The sequence below is a fragment of the Lytechinus pictus genome, chromosome 7 (assembly GCF_037042905.1).
Source record: "Lytechinus pictus isolate F3 Inbred chromosome 7, Lp3.0, whole genome shotgun sequence".
NCBI classification, from domain to species: domain Eukaryota; kingdom Metazoa; phylum Echinodermata; class Echinoidea; order Temnopleuroida; family Toxopneustidae; genus Lytechinus; species Lytechinus pictus.
In genome coordinates, this window is record NC_087251.1 from 16380007 (window position 1) to 16399260 (window position 19254).

A 19254-nucleotide genomic window follows, 5' to 3' on the forward strand; every position below is an offset into this window, starting at 1 on the left:
TTTGTTGCAGACTATACAGCAGAGATCACGAGACTCACGACTGAAGCTGAAGTAGTGAAAGAGGTATTGTGGAGTCAGAAAGTAAAATTCGATGTCTAATTTTAAGTTATGAAATGAAATAATATTGACACATAAGTGAATACTTAATGTTAATCGAGCAGTGCTTCGAAAATTTGTGAGAATCGACGAATAAAGCTTGGCAGACGTGAAGATGGTTGAGGTGAGTAATCATTTTCCATACAAATAGTAAAATACGTGGGACTGTAATATAAATCGTCGCAGAGCGTACATTGATATATTCAGTCATTAACATTTGTCTGTCTTCTGATAATATGACAATTTCATCAAAATCTGAGAATCATATAAGAGTAGAGTTAGAATAATTCATTCGGCCAAATTCTGTATTATGCTCAGCGGCCTTAAGGCTTAAATCCACCAGACCTACTGAATATCTTGTGAACTTTTAAAAAATATAGATGATAATAGATCTAGCCTAGCCCTAGACCTAGTTGATTCTAGATTCTAGTCCAGAAATCTAGATCAAACATTCACGATTCTCGTTTATTAACGTTAGCCCAGATATCGGCCATTGCGCTCGTATGTTGGAACTTTGACTGGCGCTTAGCTACAGCATCTAAAAGGGGAAGCTTGATCACCCTCCTTGATTACTGCTTAATTCCCTCTTGTAAGTTGTATTATGTGCATGGGCAAAAAGGTGCGCAGTAAAACAAAAGAGCAAATAATATTGAAGCTTACCACCTTTCCAAATTGGTATATAACGTTATGGAAAATACAGAATTTTTATGACAAACATGCAGGATCAGCCGGGGTTTTCTTTGTTTGCCATCATGTTTGTAATATGTAATGAGGATCGTCCCTGTATGGTAGTGGATCGTATTACCGAACACTTTTCATGAATTCAATCATATCAAACACACTATTCTCATAAAATTCACCAAACTTTCACCATGAATACACAATTACCTACAAAATATAAATATGTAAAAATTTGGCCGAAATCGTTTTTCCTATTTACGATATTAGCTTCCAATCGGACCCCTCTTCGCATGTGAAATATTTTGGTCACTTGAAAAAGGTATCGTATTACCGAACGTGTGTTTTCTATGGGAAAAGTTGAGAAAACAACCAAAACAACAAAGTCACTGATGCGCTATTTTGACCATATCTTATTGTTTTTCGAATATTAAGACTTTGAAATTGTGTTTTTGACAATTTTTCATCATCTTTCTATTCAAGTTCTCTTTGAAAGGATGTTGCAAATTTTTGAGCATATGGAATTATTTTCTGATGCGTATGATGCGCACGTTCGGTAATACAAGGCCGGTCGGTAATACAATCACTCACTATACATATAGACGTTGTTTTACACTACAGGTATTGTCTTTTTTACAATGATTTCTCCACATAAGAAATCTAGAAAGTTCATTCACCTGCCAAGTGTCATCATGTGGTCGTCATTAATCAAGAGTGATAGACAATATAAACTTATCAGGTTTATAACAAGATTATTTAGTAAAAAATAGACGGTGAACTGTGGGAACGGAGGTCACAGAATCTATTTTTAGCACTCAAATTCCCTAATACTGTATGTCCTACAGGCGGAAGTGAAAACAAAAACTGTCTTCAGTAATAAGGACAACCTCATTTTATCGAGACATGATTGATGTTTGTTTATGAGGATATCCTTGTTTTCTGGGATGACACCTCTAATGCACCAAATACAGAGGCTTCAGGTTTAATTTAAACTCTTGTCTAAAGCTGTGGTTTAGCAAATTGTGACAGGAATCTTTAAAAGTACCTGTACAGGTATAATTGATATATCAGTTACTCTGATTATTCATAACTGCGTTAATATGCATAGCGGGACATAGTAATTTATATAAATTAGGAACTGAAAATTGTAGCACTTGATCACAATTTGAAAGTTTGTACAACTATGAAAACAGCTTCTATTTCAAAAGTTTAAACATGGTTCCATTTAAAATTGTTTCAAATGTTATTTTTGGTTGCAGCAACTGAAGAGATATTTGTGGAGTCTTTTGCAAATGTGAGTATTCAAATACTGTTTCATAAACATTATTTTGATTTTTTTGTAATCGGGGTTGGTCTTTAATGGGAGTGGTAGATTTTCAAGTGATCAAGGGCAAAAAGTGTAAAGATGGGGAGGATGTAAAGAAAAAAATGCATTGTTGATGAGATGATTTGCATCTATGAGATGTCTTGTATCTTTCTTTCATTCAATATTGATTAAAACTTTTTGAATTGCAAAAATATCCAATATTCCTTCACCTTTCTATAAAAATATTGCATTTATTTACAGACTAAAATGGCATGCTAGACTAAGGGTCTAGAGCAAAGTCCTCCACATCAACATGAATGCAGCCTCTCAACTCATTCTTTATGACCAATATTTGTATGTCAGTATATGATAAAGATGAAATACATGTCCTTCTCATAAGTGAATGATGATTGGTAGCAAAATATTTGAAATGAATAATTTTTTAATTTATCCCAAGTCTTTCTATTTACCAATGTCAAATTTTGAAAGATGATTTCATATTTCTGTCTGAATCATATTCAGGGTTGAAGGGCTAGAAGCCATAGTAATTACAGATAGAGATGGTGTCCCTGTTATTAAAGGTAAGTCCTACTGCGTTCAGTTTTTAATATATTTTGGGTTGAAAATGCCTTGGCAATTGGCAAAGTTTTATGTGGTTCAAACTTTTTTTCTTCTTCTACATGTAGCTTTAAAAGCAGAATCTACGGCCAATTAAAATTGATATTAATTAAAAAAAAATTTTTTTAAAGCGCTAAAAATTAAAGTATGAAAATGAGAATGGCGGCAGATCAAGATGGGGTGCAAGAGACATACAAGCACTATTTATTTTATATTCATATTATGATACTGATTGTTTATTATCAAATATCACTAATCCGTAATTGTGTAAAGTTTATACAAAAGTCTTTTGGTTGAATTGTAAGAAAGAAAATAGCTGAATCGACATGTTCAAGATGGAGAAACCCACATTTTGCATAATTGAATTGTAAATTAATTGAAAACTTCTTTGTAACAAATTACAAAAGAAATTATGAATGCATAATCTTACTTGCATTACCTGTGCTTTGCCTACTGTACATGTAACTGTTATGTGAAAAGAAATAAATCTTAAAAGTATTATTATCTTTCATCCAATTTTTATGCAATTTTCAATAATATGCTTGTTCAATTATTTTTTTATTTATTCAGATCAATTGTTGCTTGGGGTGGACTTTGCCTTTATTTGTAAAATTTTGATTTGGTGGTGTAGAAGGAGCAAAGAGTTTGCTTTTAATCTTTTTAAGGGTCTTGTATAGTTAGAGCAATGTAATCCCCTGTGTTTGTACGTGCTTGTGTTTTTGTTTTGAGAGTCTATTACTTATGCTCTAAAAAATGAATTTGTGATATAAATGAGTGAATATGAGTCAGTAGTGGAAATACACTGTCATAAAACTATTTTATTAAAAAAAAAAACAGGCATATTAAAGATATTGGACTACAGTCTAAAAAAGTGTATATTACCCTGGAATCTGATTATTTAAAGAATGATTACATGTTAAGATTTGTTTAGGAGCTTTCTTTCTCACTTTTTTCTTTGGTAGTGAAATCTGATACCACTCCAGAACATGCAATGAGACCAGCCTTCCTTGCCACATTCGCCATGGCTGCTGACCAGGCCAGTAAACTAGGGCTTTCTGCCAACAAGAGTATTATATGCACATACTCATCACATCAGGTAACAATTATTTGTGTGATTAATTTAGAGTGATATTTAGTGGGCCAATTGCACAAAAAGAAACAATTGCTTGCAAGATTTTGGTTTAAGCAAAATCACAAGAAATAGGAACTACATGTATGATACAACTGTATGTTTTGCTGAAGTTGGATAATACAATTATAAGCAGTCCCATAGAAGTAATTGCTCAAACAAATAAATCACCAACAACCTATTGAAGAGTTGTAGGGTTCCATCCTTTTAAGCACTGAAATTATCAGTGCTATTTTCCTCTTCAAATAATAAAAAAATTGAATTCATAATCTGGAAATCAGAAAAATAATCTTTTTTTTTTTACGTACAAACCTGTGGAATCACAATTTTCCTGACACGGTGTGATGTCATATAATTCAAGCTGTTAAAGTGATGCTCTAGGCTGAAGATATTTATATCTCAATAAATAAAGTAATATTCACAGAGCAAAATGCTGAAAATTGATCAAAATCGGATAACAAATAAACAAGTTAGTAATAATTTTATATACCGCAAATTGCCTCTAAGCGATTTAGAGAAAGGAAATATGAAGTATATGGAAATAGAAATACTTTGCACAACAAAATGTATCAAAACTAATATTACAATTTACAACTAGTTCTCACCAGATCATGAATAAAGAAATACCATCAAATTGGCCAATAAACATATATGATATGATAAATTTAAGATTTAAAAAGATGAGTTTTAAGCATAACTTTAAATATATTAACAGTTAGCATTGCGAATTTGTAGGGGGAGATTGTTCCAAAGAAATGAAGCTGCATAAGAGAAAGAACGCTGACCGTATTGTTTGTAAGAAGTATGAGATCGAGAAAGAAGAGATTGAGAAGCAGAACGTAGAACTCGAACTGGCTGATATCGAGGAAGGAAATCAGAAAGGTATGAAGGAGCTACACCATGATATGACTTGAAAGCAAGAAGAAGAATTTTGTAGGTGATACGAGAAGTAATAGGAAGCCAGTGGACTTTACGAAGCACAGGAGTAATGTGGGAAGAAGGAGGGACACAGGAAACAAGACGAGCTGCTGTGTTTTGGATGAGCTGGAGCTTTGAGGTCATTTTTGTGGAAAGACCAAAAGAAGGGAATTACAATTATCTAAGCAAGATGTGACAAAAGCATGAAAAAGACGATGGGCAAGAAACCTACGGATTTTACTTATTTTTCGTAAGGCTACAAAGGCAGACTTACATAACATCAACATTTTGAGACATGGAAAGGGACGAGTCCATGACAGCACCATGATTCCGCACTATATTTGAAGGCTTAATTACAGACTGCCTGATCCTTACACTAATTTGCGGAACGTCAGAGCAATACTGAAATAATGAAAGTGAACAAGTTCATTCTTAGAATCATTTAAAGATATCTTATTCTGAAATGACCAAGTTCTAACATCCTTCAAACAATTTTCCATATTTTCATTATTCCGGAGAATCAGTTTTAGGCATTTCTTCATGAATATTCCTTAGGTGGGCTGATGATGTCATATCCCAACTTTTTATTTTGTATTTCATTATATGAAATTAGGTTTATTAAAAAAATTTCTAACAAGAACTAAAACAATTGTATTGACAACTGATTAACTGCATTAGATATTTCTTGTTGCAACTTATTTCATTATAATGGAGACACAACATTTACACATTTATGAAAAATTAAAACAATTATTATTTCATGTAATACCATAAGAAAAAGGAAAGTAGGTATGTGACATCATCAGCCCACCTAATGAATATCCAAGAAGACATGCCGAGAACTATTTCACTAGAATAATGCAAATCTTTAAAATTCAATAACTTTGTTATTTGTTATGCGATTTTGATGAAATTTTCAGCATTTTGCTCTGTGAATTTTACTATATTTTTAAAGATATAAATATTTTCAGCCCGGAGTATCCCTTTAAGAGGCTCCACAAAGCCTATTGTAAAAATCAGTTAAATTGATTTTTTCTTAAGCAAAGTACTGAGCAGTCACGCGGTAAATATGCATAAAACTATGTAGCTAATACTACGGTCACAAATACCTTTACACTGTACAAAGGATTTTTATACATAGCAATGAATGCTATGAAACCATTCGTACAGTGTTCGTAAAGGTATTTGTTAGCATAGCATTATCCCATTTGTCAATTTCTCTTTTATCTTCAGTCTTGAGTAGAAGTAGACATGTCCATTATGAGCATTGAGCACCGTGCAAACAACTGCACATGTCTTTTGTATTCACATCAATTTTTTGGCCATATGATTTTATTTTAGAAGCAACTACATGTATCACTATCCAGGCCTGCACTATCACATATTTTTATTTAGATGACAATTATGGTACCATTTCTCTTTGTATCAGTATTATCTTGATTACCTTCGGTTAGAAAATATCACTTTCAGTTACTCATTCCTTTCTACTTCCATTGCAGGTTGTTCATTTTAATAAGCAGCCCCTCTTTGTCAGTTTGATTGCCACAAGAAAAGCTAATACAGGTAAGAATTCAGTGTAAACCTGATGAAAGAGGGTCTTTAAAGGCTTGATCCCACTGCACTTATGGATGCAGAGGAAAAATGGAAAAGTAACTTGCCATCCGTTGGAAAACGTTATGTATCCGTTGTGTGTTACATACGCTCTATATCCATCGAGCATCCGTCCACTGTGATTTCATCGTTTGCCCAATTTGTCCATTGTCTGGAGCGGATGAAAATGGATGGAGCCTACCCGAAATTTTACTTGTCCACTGTATCCATTATGAGTATGTTTTGTGTCCGTCGGCCAGTGGGACCAGGCTTTAACAGAGTACAAGAAATATTTAGTTACAGGGCAGGCAGTGTGATTTGAAAGTGCAGAAAATTAAAAAGGAAAGGAACAAAGCCAAGTAAAAAAAACAGTATCAAAAAGATTGTGCCGTGTCATGTATTGTACTCTTATTTTTCATTGAGCATTCAGAAAATTGGAGGAACCTTGCCCTGTTATCAAAATATCCCAGCACTGCCTCTGCCTTGTATTTGTTGTGAAACAGACAACATAATGTGGCTTGGCATGAACATGAAGTTAGAGTCAAAAGCTTAACATACCCCTGGCCATCTCACCCACCCAAAGTGCTATATCTAATAAATGGATTTGGTATTAAACAATAGAGGTTATCAAGCTTTTTGAGTAGATTTTAATTTCTAAAACCCTCATATTCCTTTTACTCCAATTGTGAAATGTAACTTTGGTACTTGTACAGTAATGCTCACCTAACTGGTGCCAGCATTTGGAAGATGCTTGTAATCAAAGCTAACCTTGTTTGCAGGTTTTATACCTTTGAATTTAGACATTGTGGTGATAAAGATTAAAAAAATAATTAAACTTCTAAGATTTAAAATCTTTAAACACAGATATCACACTCCAGACTACTCCCCTTTTTGGGGGAGGGGGTAGATTTTTTTTTTCATGAAATGAAGAGATTTTTAATTAATGTCATCTTTTCTCCTCTTATTCCAGGGCTATTAATGGATTTGGAGTCGGAACTTGAGGGTTTGCTACCAGAGCTAAAGGCTGCCATTGACGTATAGGCTCTAGTTATTATTTGTAATAAATATTGTAGTGTTCAACTTTACTGGGTGTATCACATAGAAAAGGAAACCCAGTACCTTTTCCGAAAAATTTACATTTCACTGATATCTTAATAAGTGATATAGGACACTCATCACCAAACACAAATGTTGTTAATATTGTTCTCTTGCGAAGTGAACATGTATACCTACTATTTTAAACAATGCATCAAGTTATTCTTGGTCATAGAAACCTTATTTCAGTTTCATTTTATTGATACACCCTGTATATTTACATGGATATGAGAAAGTTTCACACTTTTTTCATATGCGTGTTGTTTTGTAGGCATTGATGTGGGCCCATATAATGTTAATTGTGTCACAGAGTACTTTTCCCGAGCTTTTTGATATCGAGTATGTTTTTATGATTATTTTGGTGTTTAATTCAGCTGGACTACAAGGAGATTACTATGGCTAAGAACTTGTCAGCTCCAGTACTTATATTTATTTAGATTTCAGGCAAAGCACTTTTTGACAATTGCATGCATTGGGGTGACCGCACAAGACTTTAATGGATTTTCTGGTATTTTTGCAACTTTTCGTCAGGGTGAATTTTCCATTTAAAGATCTTTATCAGACTCATGCTTATGTTTACTAAGGCCGCGTCAAAATGCAGTTCAAAGCAAATGTTTATACCTATTTTGACAACCACATATAGACCCAAGGCCAAGGGGAAAAAAAAAACCTTCCCAAAAAATTGCTGAAAGTTCACATCTTTATATTCATGAAATGGCAATCTAATTTTCATATTTCCTTGAAATTATTTTGATTTAATTGGAAATTTACTGAAAAAATGAAGAATATTCACCTCTTTCAAAGATTTCAGTGAGAAATGTTGCAATACCATGAAGGTCTACATGTGGGACTACAATAATTACAAATTAGCGTAACATCATAAAACATTTTAGAGTCAAGAGAAAATGAATATTATTCTTTTTCTTGATAGTTTTCAACTTCATCAAAACAATTTCTAGGGAATATGGATTTAAAGATGCAAAATATGAAAATTTTGCAAATTTTGAACATCTCAAGCCTAACATTTACGTTATGTTGACTGAAACAATTTTACTGGCTCCATCTTCCTACAGTATACAAGTAATGCATACAGCAGTGAACATGAGGGTAGTATGTTTAGCAAGATTGATTTTTCATTTCATTGTGAATACTTGAGTTTCGAATTTGTATTTTATTTCAAATCCCTGCTTTTAACATCTGCCTATTATAACATCACAAGCATAGCCGTATGATTCTAGTTTTTTTTTATGAAGCTGATAAAAAATACTTCTAGTCATAACCTTTGAGGGATGTAAAATCTTATACAACTCTAAATATTGAATTTTGAGCATAGGGTATGTATAGAGATCTAGATGTTAAAGGTCAAGTCCACCCCAGGAAAATGCTGACTTGAATAAATAAAGAAAAATCAAACTAGCATAGTGCTGAAAATTTCATCAAAATCGGATGTAAAATAAGAAAGTTATGACATTTTAAAGTTTCGCTTAATTTCACAAAACAGTTATATGCACATCCTGGCTGGTATGCAAATGAGGAGACTATGATGTCATCCACTCACTATTTCTTTTGTATTTTATTATAAATATTCTAATTTTCTCATTGTCAAGTGATACAACGATTAATCCCTCCTTGAACATGTGGAATTAGCATTGTTTAATACTATATGGTTCAGTCAAGTTGGTCCTTATTGTCAAATTTATAAAAAATGATTTTCATTTATAGATTTGTCAATAAGGACCAACTTGACTGAACCATAACAATGCTAATTCCACATTGATTGATGAAATTTTCAGTGTTATGCTTGTTGGATTTTTCTCTTTTTGTTAAGGTGGACTTGTCCTTAAAAAATACATTAAAATGGATGTAAATTTATGTATATTTCATTTTTTGTAAAAAAGAAATTATGAATAAATGATATATTTACCTGTATACATGTGCACCAGTTTGTTTCTTATAGTCATGCAAGGGCAAATACAGCAATATAATAATCCAATTCAAAGACTCTTTCAGGCACACACTATTGGCTGAGATTTTCATTCTCATCATTTTATTACAATGAAGAATGTTGGCATTTCATTCTAGCCAACTTAATTCTTGCTTCAAGCTATCATTCAAAATATACAGAATAGGATAAGTGCTTATTTAGTCCAAAGAAATGCAAATCTAGACAAATTTTTGTTCAGATTGGCTGTTGACTCCGAGTCAACTTGGGCATTGCTTCAAGATGTCCTACTCGCACTGAACATCTTGCTACTACAATTACAAGAGGTGTATGTTAGTAGCAAGTACACGCTTGCTCCTCGCTTCCAAACTCAGCAAATGATCATGCACATGCCCACAAAAGAATACATGTTGTGCCATGAAACCTCTTCACTCGTTTGTGTTATTGAGCCAAGAAAAAATAGTAATCCAAAATGAAGATCTGCAGCTAATGAAATATTGTTGGCAATTTCAAGATGTCCATATTACTAAAATGTACTTCTGTCATAGCATGTGGCAATGGTTGCATAGTTTTCCAACTTTATCTTGTCTTTCTTCCAGCTAAGGACCATCATTCCATGAAATGAATTGCTTTGGAAAAAAGAATCCTTTCCTTCAAACACATGAGTTGTAAAATGTACACATCAGTGACTCCTACAGGATGTCTTCACCAAAGTCTTTCATCTTACTACTCCCACCACCCATGGAGGTACTCGGTAGGCGGGTGGATCGTCCAGCCAGCATACGACTGTGTCCTGCCTGCTGTGATGATGACTGCTGCTGGGGCTGAGGCTGTATCACACCATCAACATAAGCCTTGACCGCTAGACTGGTCTTAGGCCCCGTCCTCCAGAGCTGACCATCTTCATCGGCTATACTGGTCTCAACGTTGATGGAATGAAGACCGACCGTTGGGAACAACAGGAGGACTTGACGGCTGAAGTAGTCATTGTGCGGGGTGATGCGGCATTCAATTTCCTTTGGTCCAGTCTGTAAAATATTTAAATCATATCAAATAGCATGGTGGAAACTTATAAACAATGGTGAACTTTAAAATTTAACATCATGATCCCACAAATATCCTTTGCTAACAACATAACCTTATCAATTTGTTTTTCAGTTAGTTGAGTATACAAAAGTTACCCTTCCTGTTGTCCCAAGAGATTTGACAACCTAATCCTGGGATACTAAATTTGACATTTTGTTTTGGTTATCTGCAGAGATTGAACACCAAATAAGAAATTTAATTTAGCTTACCTCTTGTTGTTTTTCCTCAGTTTTGTTGTTGGATGAAGAAGTGGTGTTCACATTGATGACAATTTGGTCTACTTTTCGAAACAGTCCTGTTGTAATTTTGATAAACAAGAAAAAATTATTCATAAATATCACAAGTGCAGTTAATGGCGAGTATCAAAAAGCAAATTTCACATGACATTTGATGCAAGCTTTCTAAATGTAATCATACTTGATGAGACAGTAAAATGGAGATACAATCATCAGTTTATGTACATCTCTTCTTCACTATATGATTAAAAGATGAGGTTTGATTCAAATTCAGTGTTTTTTTGCAGACATGCATCATTATTAAAAAAATAATCTGCTATTTACGAACAGTTCACTCAGTACTTGGTCAAAAAATAAATAAAAGAAGAGATTTCACTCTCATTAGTGTCAAACATCTAATAAAAAAAATTTCAATTTTATGATATACCTCTCGAATTTTTTTTTTGGGGGGTGCGCACATTTGTGATATCATACCTGGTTGAGAGCCATGCTGAATGACACCTTCTACTTTGAGAGCAAGATGAGTGTTGGTTGCTATGGATACAGGTTCACCCGAAGCTCTGGGTGATGGAGATAGATTCAGCTGAAAGAGAGAATATAATGATAGGAAACTAATTTCAAAGATCTAACCACAGATCTCTCAATGTCTGAAAAAAAAATCTTCAGTAAAGATCCCCTCATATAAAAAAGAAATATTGCACAAATGTTATCAACTACCTCAAGGAAGTGCAATTTTATGTTAACTTCCAATTAGTAAAAGAATTGCACATTTTGATCCACACCACCAAGTTTACCTCCTGGATAAAAAGACAAGGTATATACACCACGAAGTGTCCCCTAAGAATGCATCTGTCTCGGTATTTGGTCAAACTTTGGTATTACGAAGGACAATTTGACCATTACACACAATGTTACACATCAATACCAAGTGACACAGTGAGATACAAACCTTGATACTGGTGGATTGAAGAGCCTGGTAGAAGTATCTAGGAAACCCAAAGGACATCTTGAGAAGAGCTAGAGATGCTCTTTGTATACACTCAGTATGCTGTATGATAAACAAAGAACAAAACAGATATCGAGAGCTCATTAAGAATGTATACCCTTTCTGGAGAGTTGGGTTCAGGATGAAGGATGCACTTATCACATCGCAGATGAAAACAATGAATTACACGTTCTGACTGCATCACTCCAGCACAAACACTACGGGGGAGGGAGGGAGGGGTCAGATTCATAATCGTGAACACTCCCTCTCTAATGTGAGATCCATCACCAACACCTACCACTACATCTTGTTCCTAAGAAATGTTCATGCCCCTCCTAATGTGGTCAGTTCTCGAACCATAGACACATGACGAAAGTCCAGAATGATATCCATTAAAGTGTCAAATAATGAGACTAGACTCTAAATATATATGAGACTACTACTATCAACATTCTTATTCATTCATCAATATCTACTTGAGGATAAGGGTGGTGTTTCATAAAGCTGTTCATAAGCTACAAATGACTTTACGCACGATGGGTGACCCTTTCTTAGATCAGGGGAGTGTTTCATCATTATTTTCATCCGACAAGTTGTCAGATCTGACATCTTTCCGTGATTTTGATTGGCTGAGAGGCACTGTTCCTATGGTAACTGTCGGATAAAATGGGACTTGTCGGATAAAACGTCCGACAAGTCCTTTCATGAAACGCCCCCCTGTATTCCCATCAGCTGAAGTTGAAATCTGACCAATTAAAATTAACATTCTGAACTAGTATTTGAATGCAATTTTTTTATCTGCCAGGGGTATCTCATTCAGTACAAGAAATGGTCACCAGTTAACTTAAGAACAGCTGCATGAAACAGCCCCCAAGATGAGAACAGGTTGAGATTATAGTGGATTACCTGATGTGATACTGAATTGCCTTCAGTCTCTTCCAGCACAGTCTGAAGGTCAGCAAGGATCTGATTGGTCACTCTACTGCTTTCAGCCATCAGGTCATTGCCATGGTCACCAGCATTGCTTGACCCTAACAGATCCTGCTGGATCATGTGCTTTCCACTGTCATAGATACAGATGAGATGAGAAGATTAAGAAGGCCAAATATTCCTTTATTTGTTTTAACCCAACCAGCCTTTTTAATAGTAAAACTGCAGTCTTTACTGTTAAATTCAATTTTGATGAGAAAAAAAAAATGCACCAACTGTAACTATTTTCATACCCTTTTGGAAACCATTCAAAATTAAGGGAATGGAGAATATGCCCTTATCACATGGATAGTAAGGCTTGTGCCATTAAATCGGGTTACCGCATCCAGTCAGGCAATCGTGTAACCCGACCATTCAAGAAAAGGGCACCCTATTTGCCAAAACGTCGGGTACAGTTTACCTGACCATTTGAGATAGGTTGAGTGTAAATTACCTGATGTTTTGTGAAAATTATAGCCTTATTTACAAAAGGTTGGATAGGCTGGACCGTTGTTTCAGGGATTTAGAGGGCCCTTTTCTTGAATGATCGGGTTACATGATTGCCAGCGATCAGACACGATAACCTAATGTGATGGCACAAGCCGATAGTACAGGGATTTCTCATGGAGGTTTAAGAAGTCATTTGTGTTGTTGTTGTACCTTCCCCTCACAGTGAATCAATACCACAATCTCTAAGAGGGAACCAGTTTACAGGTGGCCTAAATAATCTTACACTTACCTGTTGGTAATCTATAAGGCATTTGTCATAAAATAAAAGGTGAAAGATGAGAAGTACTAACCTGTATGATGAACTGTTGAGTATAAGGGCATCAATCAGATACACTAGGAGAAGACAATGCCTCTGAAGACTGTTATTACAACAAAGTAAAGGAATTCTAAATTGATTCTAGGAACATACAACATTCTGTACAATCTGCCAATCATCCAGATTGTACAAGGACCATCTAGTCCCTGTAGACAATTGGTTTAGACCATTCTATTTTAGCTCAAAAACAAGATGAATTACAATATAAATCATGACAAACAACCCAATGGAACACAGTGGTGAGAAATTATGAAAAAAAAAAAAATCATCTCCAATATTGGTCCACTTGACCCACAAAAAAACAATTAAAAAAATTATCAAGGAAATTCACTTTCCGATCCAAAGCATTATGATGATAATATTGACGATTGGGTGTAGTGGTTGGTGTGATATTGATATCAATGATGGTAATGACATTGTTGATGGTGATATTAGATAAGATCACAGTAATTCCCCCATTACAAAAGGATACATCTTGATGCTACTCAGAGTGACCATGTCAGCATCAAATGATGATAGGTATAGATCAGCATAGCTATCAGCCAAAGATTGCAGTCTCTGGGACGACTTCTGCATCTGCAAGCATAACGCAGTAGGATATATTATGGTCATTCTTTTATGAAAATTAATGTAATCACAATGAACAGTTCTGATTTTGGAAACAACCTTAAGAGCTACAGATGCACTGAGGTCTCAAATAATGCGGTGCATCAAGTAATGAAATCACACTGCTCCTGTTAACCCTTATTAAACTGGGGAGGGGGGGGTCAATTTGACCCCCCCCCCCCTCGACAAATTTTGTCACTATGCCGTCGCGCCAAATTTTTTTACCGCACCGCTCGCTGCCTTTTTCTTTCAAGTCTTGCGCATCTTTTGAGACCAAATTTGCGACGCCTGGGTACGTGGTTACGAAATTACGCAACATTTTGTAAGTGCATGTCAGACCCGAAATTGCTCAAAAACGTGATTCTGTGTCCAAAGTCAATGCAAATTGTGTTTTTCAACCAAAAATCATAAATGTATGATTATTTTCACTTTTGTTGGTTTTAATGGACTTATTTTATGCTATTTATGATCGCAAAAGGGTACCTGACAAAGTTCATTGGAAAAAACAATAAAAAACAAAGGTTTGAAAAAACAAAGAAATACATAAGAATTTAAAAAAACAATAAAATACATAAGAAATTAATCATATTTTTGCAATTTGTTTGTATATGTTTGTTAGAAATGTAATCATTGATACTCCCACCAAAAATTAGCATTCTTCTAGCTATATAAATTAAGTTAAAGGCAAAAACATACACAAAAAACCAAATTTAGGGCAAATTTCATATGCTTATTTGCATAATTAATTAATAAAAAATATAAACAATTAATATTTTGAAAATTTTTCTATACAGTCTTGTAGTTTACATCCGGCTCTACGTGTGTGCAAATTTTTGCGGCGATCGCGCAATCAGCGGCCGAGATCTGAGGGGAGGGGGTCAAATTGACCCCCCCCCCCAGTTTATACTGGTATGAAATAGCCCAGTTAAGATAGGGTTAAAGAATCTCCCATGGGAACTTGACAAAGCATCAATGCTAAGCTGGTTTAAGCTGAATAAATTCAATTCCATTAACGGCCACTGTTTGAAGATCAAACTGTTATGCATTACATAAAGTTGTCAGAAAGGTTTATTTTTTAATGTAAAAATTGAAAATTACAATGCAAATTTGCATATGACCTAAGCCTACAGTGTAAGGAAATATATAGCACAAAATCAAATCATGACCAAGAGCTTATCTTGTGAACAATTTGATATAACTTTGGGTAAAAATTTCTACTATTGACACTACTGACATTTCAAATTTGGTCTAGGGTAACACACCTGCATTCATTTTACATTTGATTGAGGATTATTATATGAAGCGTATGATTTTCATAATTGTGGTCTTTTTCGTGCAACTAGACCAATGTACGCACGAGCCCTTGAGCCATACATACCTGAGTAGCCATGTGACCACAGCGCAGAAGATCTTGTCCAGTCGTCATGGCAACAGCTGGTGCTATGGCAGGTGGAGGGCAGGTCCTGATGCTGGCTAGGTTTGTCATTAGGACAAGACACGTGTGAAGCCAGTCAGCTCTCAGACGGGCAAACTCTGTCTGGAACTTGAGGGGATGGTTAGGTGTAGCTCCAGCCTGAACAAGATAACAATATAAAAATAGACACAGACTTACTTAAAAGAATAAAGATGGGTCTTATAAGTTTAAAATCTTGTGAATGAGAATTAACTGACAAGAGGAAAGGTACATTTTGAAATAAATTAAGCTATCATTGGCACAAGTTTATAATTGATGAAATACATTAGTTCCTTGCATTTCCTAATACATTAATCTCTACTTAACTTCACTTTCCATAATAGAAATTTAGCCTAAGTCCGAAGCATTCTTTCAGACCAGAAAATGTAAACATATGTTTAGTACATGTTATTCCAATGCCTATGTTGCCCCAAAAGAGAAAGACTTTGGCAGATTCACCTGTACAACACTAAATAAGCCTCTAGTTAATACATACAAACAGGAATATCCTTTCAAAAGAGGGAAAAAATACTGTGTATCTCTTTTAGTTTTATATGCAACTATTGTTGATTTTTTTACCTGATCACTCAGAGAGCCTGAAAACGAATAGCAAGTGATAAGAGGTCCAAAGGCTGAAGGTCACCTAAGAGGGACCTGGTAATGAGGATAAATGCCTTACCAGAGGGCACTAGAAACGAATCTGGGTCATCAGAATCCGAAACCCCCACTTTGAGCTATCATGCCTCCCACCCTATTCTGATGGTTTTTAAAATCTCTACAAAGGAGAATCTGCCCATCAAGGTTTCATGCGCTGCAAAAACAACATGTTGGTTTGGACTGTCAGCTAAAACTTCCAGGGGCCTTTGAGACAAAACTTAGCAATTCTCGCTACCCCAAATAGCGATTTCACCGAGATCCGGGAAAATCCCTGTAACGCGCATTGCATTATGGGATAGCTTTTCGGTATTACAACTTCCTTATCGGAAGTCCAATGCACTGTTTTGCCATTCAGATCAACAGTGCCGTCATGCACAACGTCGCTTTCGCTCGGAAAGTTCGTGATCACAACCCTCTCTTTCACATTTTCTCGTGAAATATATTTTTTATTTTTATTTATAATTCAAATGGAATCAAAACTGACCAAATTAGATAAAAAGTATTATAATCTGTACATATTACGCTGATTGGCATCGATTTCAGCGTGGTGGAAAACTCAGTATTGCGAACCTCGCGCGAGCATGACTCTGAACCGGAAGTGGTGATGACGACCCGACGGAGTGAAAATTATCTCGTCTCGCGCATTATGAGATTTTTGTTCCTATTTGGGGTAGCGAGAATTGATCGTACAGTTCATTGCTCATAATGATTAATGTAAACATCAGCCCTATGATCAAGTAATAAGGTTTATATGGCCACTGTAAGGACTTCAATATCAAAGACTTTGTGATGTTACTTGCCTTTAAAGCAGCGAGTCCACTCTCATATTCCTGCAGAGCTCTGGAGAGTTTAGCAGCATTGCTTGGATCAATCTCAGTCTTGAGTTCCATAAGGTAGGCTTCTGCTTGACTCAGGACCTCCAAAGAGCCAAGCCAGTAATAGAAATGCTCAGAGGCAACCTGTAAAACAAAGGCAATGAATTAGTAGTAAAAACAGATCAATCTCTGTCTTGAGTTCCATCAGGGGGATGTTTCACAAAGATTTAAGTGCGACTTACAGTCGTCCTTAGTGCCGACACATTGACATTAAAGGACAAGTCCACCCCAACAAAAAGTAGATTTGAATAAAAAGAGAAAAATCCAACAAAAATAACATTGAAAATTTCATCAAAATCGGATGTAAAATAAGAAAGTTATGACATTTTAAAGTTTCGCTTAATTTCACAAAACAGTTATATGCACATCCTGGCTGGTATGCAAATGAGGAGACTATGACGTCATCCACTCACTGTTTCTTTTGTATTTTATTATATAAAATATGAAATATTATAATTTTCTCCCCATTGAAAGTGATACAACGATTAATTCCTCCCTGAACATGTGGAATTAGCATTGTTTAATACTATATGGTTCAGTCAAGTTGGTCCTTATTGTCAAATCTATGAAAAATGAAATATTGTATAATTCAAACAATAAAAAACAAAGGAAATAGTGAGTGATGGACATCATCGACTGACTCACCTAGTTGTGCATGTCACTGTTTTGTGAAAAATAAGCGAAACTTTAAAATGTCATAACTTTCTTATTTTACATCCGATTTTGATGAAATTTTCAGCACTATGCTAGTTTGATTTTTCTCTATTTATTCAAGTCAGCTTTTCCCTGGGGTGGACTTGACCTTTAAACATGCAATCTCATAATTTCTCACTGATTGATACGCAGTAGCACGTGTCCTCCTAGCATGATTTGACCCCAGGTAAGCCTCAGCTTGACTCAGGGCCCTAAAAGAACTAAGCCTGCTATGCAGCTGAGACAGATGGGTAGGTGTTTTATTTCATGTATCTGTTCTTGATAAATGTATGATTTCAAATCAAATGAATCATCCTCTTGTATCATGACATTAAAAAGCCTTAATATAGCAAGCAGTATTGACTTAAATCCATTTTCTTTCAATACCATGGACATTTCATTGTGCAGCTGTGGACCATTGTGACAAACACAACAACAAGAATACAGCAGTCAAAACAATAGTGTACAACTATCAACCATTGTGGATGTGGCAGGTTCACCTGAAAAGAATAGCTTACTGAGCTATTCATGAAAGCTTCTCTCTAGTGGATTTAGTAACAGGGTATTTCAATCACCTGTGATCAATGAATATGCCACAATACTAGATCGCCAAGAATCTGAATATGCATGAAGAAAAGGGCCCGACAGGTCAAGGATCATATCCCATTCAAATAACCAATGAATATTCACAGCCTAGTGAGGATTTCCACAAGACGTTATCAACTTTAACCAACTTTGAACAAAACCACCAAAACTCTTGACAGCTATATGAGGGAAGTTCACCTAGGCCTAGGTTGTGAGAAGTCGAGCGAGCAAGGCCAGGATACAGTGATACATGTAACCAACATCGTGACATCATCATTATCATACAGCCAAGTACAACACACGACTATACAACGTGCCTAACCCCTAACCTTTTCACTGTATCCTGGTCTTGTTATTATCTATTAATGCTAGCCTTTTTCGCCAGCATGAATTGGTAATGCTAGTGGGGCTGTGTTCTCGACTCCTACTTTGACTCATGTTATGCTAATTATTTTGGGGATGAAATAAAAAGCTATGATGAAATTTTTTAATGGAAGTTTGCAGTAAACACCATGAATGTAGTCCTGAAAAGGACTGTTTATCTTTCTTGGTTGTTTGATAGCTCTTAAAAATACCACCAAGATAAACAAGCAGTCCTTTTCAGGACTAGATACATGTTTACTGCAAACTTCCATAATTCCCTTCACCATTAAAACCTTCAAGGATGATCTGACATTCTTTAGCCCGGTTGATATGCACTGTGGTGCCTGCATTGATGCAGTGCAGGACATTTTATGGCATGACTTGGCCTATATCAGTACACACAGTGTCCCATAGTGCGCATAGTTCACGCAATGTTCAACAGTCAATTAAACTTCCATGACAATTATCTCCATGTTTAGATTTTAAAGTCTTACCTGTGTAGTTAGATTCTTGAAGATTTTACTTGCAGTCTTGTGACAACCCTAAAT

At 35.4% G+C, this 19254-nt stretch overlaps 2 protein-coding genes across 5 annotated transcripts in view; one reads left to right on the forward strand and one right to left on the reverse strand.

The window, feature by feature from the left end:
- Positions 1 to 9359, forward strand: LOC129265965 (ragulator complex protein LAMTOR3-like). Of its 4 annotated transcripts, none has more exons than XR_010294102.1 (7): positions 1 to 220; positions 2034 to 2068; positions 2603 to 2661; positions 3661 to 3794; positions 6245 to 6308; positions 7306 to 8848; positions 9173 to 9359. XR_010294102.1 is itself a non-coding variant. In XM_054903861.2 (6 exons), the coding sequence occupies exons 1-6, from the start codon at positions 212 to 214 to the stop codon at positions 7374 to 7376; spliced, it is 372 nt and encodes a 123-aa protein (XP_054759836.1). In that variant the 5' UTR covers positions 4 to 211; the 3' UTR covers positions 7377 to 9359. The 4 variants fall into 4 exon arrangements, 1 of the variants encoding a protein (XP_054759836.1); XR_010294101.1 differs by having other exon boundaries at positions 4 to 220; positions 7306 to 9065; positions 9178 to 9359; XR_010294103.1 differs by having other exon boundaries at positions 4 to 220; positions 7306 to 8464; positions 9166 to 9359.
- LOC129265456 (integrator complex subunit 7-like) overlaps positions 7791 to 19254 on the reverse strand; it is a 21786-nt gene continuing 10322 nt past the window's right edge. Inside the window, exons 11-20 of the mRNA XM_064101376.1 lie at positions 19201 to 19248; positions 16991 to 17149; positions 15459 to 15653; positions 13947 to 14050; positions 13449 to 13517; positions 12586 to 12742; positions 11644 to 11742; positions 11169 to 11277; positions 10668 to 10753; positions 7791 to 10400 (exon numbers count right to left, since the gene is read on the reverse strand). Of these exons, the coding sequence (XP_063957446.1) occupies positions 10065 to 10400; positions 10668 to 10753; positions 11169 to 11277; positions 11644 to 11742; positions 12586 to 12742; positions 13449 to 13517; positions 13947 to 14050; positions 15459 to 15653; positions 16991 to 17149; positions 19201 to 19248 (1362 nt within the window). The 3' untranslated portion in view covers positions 7791 to 10064. The remainder of the gene's footprint in view (positions 10401 to 10667; positions 10754 to 11168; positions 11278 to 11643; positions 11743 to 12585; positions 12743 to 13448; positions 13518 to 13946; positions 14051 to 15458; positions 15654 to 16990; positions 17150 to 19200; positions 19249 to 19254) is intronic.